Source organism: Penaeus monodon, unplaced genomic scaffold (assembly GCF_015228065.2).
Source record: "Penaeus monodon isolate SGIC_2016 unplaced genomic scaffold, NSTDA_Pmon_1 PmonScaffold_7660, whole genome shotgun sequence".
Classification (NCBI taxonomy): Eukaryota; Metazoa; Arthropoda; class Malacostraca; order Decapoda; family Penaeidae; genus Penaeus; species Penaeus monodon.
The window spans coordinates 305-7,500 of NW_023662839.1; the positions used below are offsets into that span (position 1 = coordinate 305).

The 7,196-nt window shown below is 36.9% G+C and overlaps 1 protein-coding gene across 1 annotated transcript in view; it reads right to left on the minus strand.

Moving 5' to 3' along the window:
- Positions 1–7,031: 7,031 nt before the first annotated feature.
- LOC119571723 (ovochymase-1-like) overlaps positions 7,032–7,196 on the minus strand; it is a 6,295-nt gene continuing 6,130 nt past the window's right edge. Inside the window, exon 6 of the mRNA XM_037918900.1 lies at positions 7,032–7,196. This exon is cut by the window's right edge and continues 113 nt beyond it. Coding sequence (XP_037774828.1) covers positions 7,046–7,196 — 151 coding nt within the window. The 3' untranslated portion in view covers positions 7,032–7,045.

Here is a 7,196-nt window from a genome sequence, read left to right on the forward strand (position 1 = left end):
CTATTTAAGAAGAAGGCTGAATAACGCCTAAAACTATTCTCCTATTCTAAAGCTAAACGGCAAACGATCAAAAACCCTAAAGTATAGATGAAGCATCTGTACACGCCTCTCCTCGGGATTTCAACCACGCCTACCTCACTTCGGCTCATTTGCACAACTCACTTCACACACATACATACGCACCCCAAACTGTCGCTCCTTTCCACAATTCTTCTAACATTGCATCCCTTCTTACAACATACACTCGTTCCCGAACGTCCCAAATCATTTCACACATGGTCCACTGCACCACACTCCAAACCCCCCACAGGGAGGCTGACTATGGATCCAAAATGTTTTCACACAACCCTTATTGCTAGGAGACTCCCTTGGGACCACTCGTAGCAGACTCCTTCCCTTACCCTACCATTGCCATACATAAAACTTTATTAACTCAAAAATATGTGTATTTAATACAGTACATCCCAAACCCTTTGCAAGACACGACAGCGGACGCGCCCATCCGCAGCCCTTCCGCCTCGCGACGTCGCCCCGTGTACGCGATCACACTTTTTCCCTTTCACACTTCCGAGTACATCGCAACCCTTGTGAGTTTCCTTGTTCATTTTGTTTAAAAGAGGGTCCCCCTGCGAGCGACAAACAGACAGCCTACAGCATGCTGACAGGACCGAACATCTGTCCGTCGGTTGTACCATTCTTTCTCTACAATTAAACGGCTACAAGAGAACGAGAAGTCGGTTTCACCTTTGCCGCTTCCCAAGATGTGGGTGTTTCAAGGTAAGGGAAAAATAGAAATTTTAAACCTATTTTGTTTTTTGAGATTGGGGTATTATCAACATCGTATCTCGTTACTATGGCAGTCAGTTTCCACTGATTAGCTCTGTTGCAAGCATGCTTCTGACGTTTCCATGTACAAGATCCCTTCCTATTAAAAAATCTAGCCTGCCCCCCCGCCACGTGAGTTTCCCAATCTGTATCATATATGGTCATAGAATTACTGTTCACAAAATGTCGGAACTCTTCGCCATTTGCATTGTCTATCTCCAAAGGAATAATGTCTAGCATTAAAATCTCCCATGTATATTGTTATAATAAGTTTCCTCATCTGTTGTTGTCATTATCATAGTGCCCTTCTTTATCAAATGTTATGACTATAGCCACCATTTACTATTCTTATCATACTGATACAAATAATCACATTTCTCTGTTATCCTTAATGTTTCTCTTGGTAACAAAGTTAAATTTTTCATCATTATCAACATCAAAAACTTACCGAGACGTTAAAAGTATCTTCATATCACTGATAATACCAAAATGCTGCTTCTATTACGTTATACTACTACTGATGTGTATTATAAATAACATAATATATATTTATATATATATATATATATATATATTATATATATATATATATATATTATATATATATAAAATATATATATATATATATACATCCTCCTACCGACAGACTGTGGCATCAGATTTGGTGTCGTTACTATAACGGTATTCCAGTTTTCTTACTCAGCCTCTATACATTGGTCGTAATTCGTCTAATACAAATTTTCTTTAACTGTTCCACTTGTACTGCTCAACTCAGCAGTACAAGTGGAACAGTACATTACTGATACAGTAATGTCTTATCAAATTTTTCCCCTGGATCGCCGATGGAGAGGACCTACATGTGTGTATGTCTATATATATATATATATATATAATATATTATAAAATATATATATATTTTAAAATTAATATATTATTATATATAAAAGAGAGAGAGGAGAGAGGAGAGAGAAGAGAGAGAGAGAGATACATATATATGTGTATGTATTTATGCATAATATTTTATATATATATATATATATATATATATATTAATAAATATATATATATATTATATTTTAATATATATATTAATATATCTATTATATATATATTTATATATATATATAAAATATATGTTATGTTTTTTCTGCTTTAATATATTTTATATATATATATATATATATATATAATATATAATAATATATAATATATATATATATCATCAAAAAGGGGGGTATCCCTTTGTTTGAGCACCCCGGGGCCTCTCCACCATCCTTCGCCCCCCAAAAACTGGGATCAAAACGCTTTTTTTCCCCCTTTACCATCGACACCCCCAAAATATCTTTGAAAATTTGTCGCTCAGTCTTGTCTTTGGTTTGCCTCTTCCTCTGTTTCCACCCCCATCCCTGTCAGCAATTCTTTCTCAATACTTTTCTTCTCATCACATCCCAAATAAACTTTAATTTCCTCCTTTTCAAGATGCCCAAACACCCGGGTCTTTACAATTTTTTTTTTAAAAAAAAGCACTTAAATCATTCGTCTTTTTCTCTGTACGCAAATACGCGTACTCGTCTGTAACCCACTTTTCAAAACAAATTTGACTTTTTCTTGTCTATCTACTTCAGCACCCAACCCCTCAAACCATATGATGTTTTTGGGGAAAACTAATGATTTCAAAAACCCTCAGTTTTGTCCGTGGAAATGCTTCGTCTTTCCAGATGTTATTGAGAAAATTGGTGGCTTTTTTGGGGGGGAAAATGGAAAATTTTTCTTTTTATCTCCGGTGAATCATCATATGTTTTAAATTTTAAAACAGTTTTCCAAAAATAAGTGAACTCTTTCACATTTTCCAAAAAAATTTCCTTTGATTGTAACATTTTCACCCATTGTTCTTCCCGGGTTTTATCTTTGAATCTTCATGACTTAGTTTTCTTGGCTTAAAAGAAACAAGCCACCTTTTTCCCTTGCTTTTTAAAAATTTATCAAATAGTTGTTGTGTTCAGTGATACTGCTGGCAATAAAAAACTATATTAGGGCCCTACCCCCCCAATTTGAATTTTGTACCCCTCCAACATCCACATTCCTTTTCAAAATTCCTAGAGCACCCTCTAATTTTTTTCAGAATATAGTTTTTTTGGCCTTTAAAAAACAAGCCACCCTTTTTGTTGCTTCTCTAATTTTTATCTGGGTAGTTGTTGTAGTTATGATACCCCTGGCAATCAAAACTATAATTAGGGGCGTACCTCAGATTTGATATTTTTTATCCTCCAACACCCACTTTTCCTTAAAAATTCTCTAGGCACCTCTCAAAATTTGTTTCAGAATATTTTTTAAAAGAGGTGCGGAGACAGAATGAAACCCCTGTCCCCCACTCCTTTTTTTGCCTTCGAACCATTCTTTTTAACCCCCCTAAGGGGTTTTCTTACAGCTGCTTGTTTTGGTCAAAAACATGGCTTTTATTATTTGGGATGATGTGTTTTGGAAACTTCATATCGTTCATGTTTTCCAGAGGATAAACGTGATCAAAAGTATCCAAAAACTTTCACATAATCAATGAAACACAGGTATAGGGCTTTTTGATGTTCTTTTGTTTTTCCTCTTTGATCAATTTTTTGATTTTTGGGAAACCCGGGTTTTTGGTACCCTTTTTTTCCCGGGGGGGGAAAACCCCTTTGTTCGTCGCAATTTCCTCTCTTTAAATTCAACTTCATTCTTTCGGGAATAATTTTCAAAAAAATTTTGCCCGGGGGTGTGACTTTTTAATGCAATTGTCCCCATTATTGTTTCATTGGAGTGCGTCACCTTTTTTAGGTATTTGGGAAATAAAGATTGGGTTTTAAAACCCCTCTTCTGGCCCCTCTTCCCTTTTTTTCCCTATTTTTGTACAGAGTTTTTTAGAAAAAAGTATTCCAAAACTTTCCCCCCCCCCCCCGCATTCTTAATTATTCTGCTGTTTTTTTCATCATTCCGGGGCTCTTGTTATTCTTTTTTTCTTTTTTGGCCTTTTTTTAACTTTTGTCTAGCAGGGGGGGTGGTTCCCTCTTCGTTGTCATTGAGTCTTTTAAAGTTTTTTGTTTAGATCTTTATTTTTTTTTGGGGGGGGGGAGGTTTTGGAAAAATTTGATTCCAAACTATCTTTTACCTTTTTTTTCCCACATAAAACAAGTCCCTCTTTTTTGATAGTGTCCATTGTGGTTTTAAATTTTTTGTGTGATTTTCGCACTCCCCCGGTAGAGTTCCCTTTTGTTGGGCTTACTGATAGAACAGTTTTTTAATTTTCTGGCAATGTTCATTTTAAATATTTTTCCTTTATCTTGTCGCAATTTAAACTTTGAATTTTTGTATTTTGTTTTTTTAAATTTTCTTTTTTTTAACTGGATTATTGATTTCCCTTTGATTTAGGCATCTTCCCTTTTTTTCAATTTCACTTTGTGTTTTTTTTAGATATCCAGGGGGAATTTGTCTTTTTCTTTTTGGGGGGATAGGTTTTTTTTTTTAAAGGCCCAAAAAGCTCAGCATTTCTTTTCCCCTTTTTCCCACAACTCCTTTTGGGGTTTTATCACTTCAATTTATTGAGTATTTCAAAATTTTTTTGCACTGTAATTCTGTAATTGTTATCAAAAATTTTTTTTAGTCGAGCTTTAGAAAGGGGTGTTGGACCCTCCTCTTTTTTTAGTCTTATTTTAAAGTCGTAGTTAGTATAGTCGGGACCAGTCTTGTTTTTGGGATTTTTTTAAAGCAATTTTTTCCCTTTTTTTGGGTTTAGCACAATGTAGTCAATTTTGGTTTCGTGTTCTTTTTTGTCTGGTGAAAACCACGTGTACAAGTGTCCCTTTGGGGGGTGTTGGAACAATGCTATATGACATCAAAAAAACTTTCCCCCCTAGGGGAAAAATAGAGTTTAAAGAAAAGGGTAAGGAATAAATTAATGATTAAATTTAAACTACAGTATAGGGGCAGTAAAGGTTTAAAAAAAAGAGTATGGTAGAAAAGAAAATGGGGGTAAAAGGGTGTTAGAAAAAGGGGTTTTTGGGGGGCGGAAGGGGGGGGGGGGGGGGTAAAGTATTGTGGGGAAACGGGAAAGAAAAGAGTTTTTAAAGATAAGGGTTAAGAACAAAATGAAAAAGGGAAAAAAGGGGGTTTTTGCTGAGGACCAAGGCAGAGGGGATCCCCCACATTGGGGGGGCCCAATTTGGCCCTTTTCCCCAAGCCCCCCCCCCACGACATCAAAGAGCAAAGGATTGAGGGGGGGGGTCCCTTATAGGGCCCCAAAAATAATGAGGGTTTTTTATCGCCTTGTCAAAAAAGTTGCAGTATTTTTTGGGTTTTTAGTCTTGGACTTTATGAAAAAAGCAACCCAGATGTCCCTTTTGCCCTACCAACATCAGAGGAGATACTATGAGCACTGCCTATAAATTTTCGACTAAAACCCGGCATACTATACGGGCCCTTGCATCAGTGAATTCCGTTTGTTACGAGTGAAACCCTCATTTCCTTTGGCAACATTGTCAGCGAGTTTTTTTACCCCGCTGCGTGTGCAACGTCCCTTTCCCTTTTGTCAATCACTGTCTGTTTTCCAATTTAAAACCCGGGGATTTTTTTTTTTTTTAATACTGACTTCATTCCTAGTCAGTTTCACATAATGTATTTTTCAAACAATTTAATATAGTGTCGGAGAGTTTTGTTATTATTTACTGAGTACTCTTACTGAATTTGTGATAAGCAATCCTTGAATTATGGGTTTGGTACTATACTTGTTTTTTTTTTTATTAGTTCAACGGGGATATCGCAAATACGTTCAACCTTTTTTTTCAATTATGTTGCAATCTGAAGAACGAGGGGAGGGCCCGGTTTTCGGTTTTCTCGGGGCTTTACAAGCAGGGTGACAGTAATTCACAGAGAAACGGGAATAGTCCTCCTCAGCTAAATTTCTGATATGTGGTACCTTGTCGCTCCTCAATAGTTCACTACCCAGGCGGTAGCCACAACCATTCCATGATCGGGACTAACTATTCCATGCAGTCACTGCTATCACAGATGTAGTATCAGGAACCAGGAATCCTCCATCTCTGGGACCAACATAATTAGCCTGAATGTAGCCATATACCTCACTGAAGTCATTGCGATTACTTCCACGTGATTGTGTCACCAACAGGTTTACTCGCTTCTAAGGGGCCGCCACCTCCATCCACAATTTCTTCGGAAGTTAATCCTTGAGTGGTAACTCTGGGATGTCGCCACAACTGCCGCCCTCACCACCATCGCTCCACCCAAAAACGGATAGCAAGCCACAGATCTCAGGATCCACGTGAGTGTTCATCTCTACAACGAACGCTTGGAGTATCACCACAGTTAACCCTTGAGAACCGCAATCCCTCTGGATTATCTGTACCCACGCCTTCTCATACAAATAATCCCTAAATTTTCAAGTTTCAACAAGACAAATTCTGGTCTCTGGTATTGCAAGATCTTGATTTTACCCACCTGAAGATACATATTTCTGTCGTATACCAAATACATACTGTGAAAAAACGTAGGTACTTCTCGCCTATCATTCAAAAAAAAATACATTAACACAATCCTTTATCTTTAAATGAAACACATAAAAGCAATGAAACATATATCAAATGAAATAATATATGTGTGTTTACATGCATGTGTATGAATAAAGTCAAGGAGAATCATGCAATCACCTAAGCACTACTACAGTAATACGTCCATTATCGTAAATCACTTTTGAAAGAAAAACGCACTGTAAAAAAAAGTTTAAGGATCAATATTGAAAATAATAGCAGCAGCGTCCATAACTGTAAAGTAGTATTTAGTTCATTCTATTTCTGTCCTTATCAAAAAAAAAAATTTCATGGTAACTCATCACAAAAGTTAAAACCAATATCTAAATTTTGACTAGTGTTTATTAGCTTCAACTATGTATCAGCGTATTCTAAGTATCTAATTTCAATCTGAGAGCAAAATATGAATAAAAGGTACTACCAATAGCTTAGATGGTTAATGTATTTCTAAAGTATTATTTCTACATATACTTTACATAGCCAAACATCTAAAAGTATTGATTATAAACTGATCACTAATTTCTATTACTTTCAGATATGCATATTGAATTCTACAAAGAATTTCCAAAGAAACTCAAGAGCAGCTAGGCCCTCTGGCGTCCCCCGGCCGATGCAATCTTCTCCTGAAATCCAGCGCACGTACTTGACTATCCTCGTGTAGCTGTCAGGAAGGGCAATGCTGTCGACCACGCAGGCGGTACCGGAGGATAGCAAGCCGTAAAGCGTGTACCTGCCCCTCGTGAGACAGGCCAAGGGACCCCCCGAGTCGCCACGACAGCCGCTCCGACTGTACGTGTT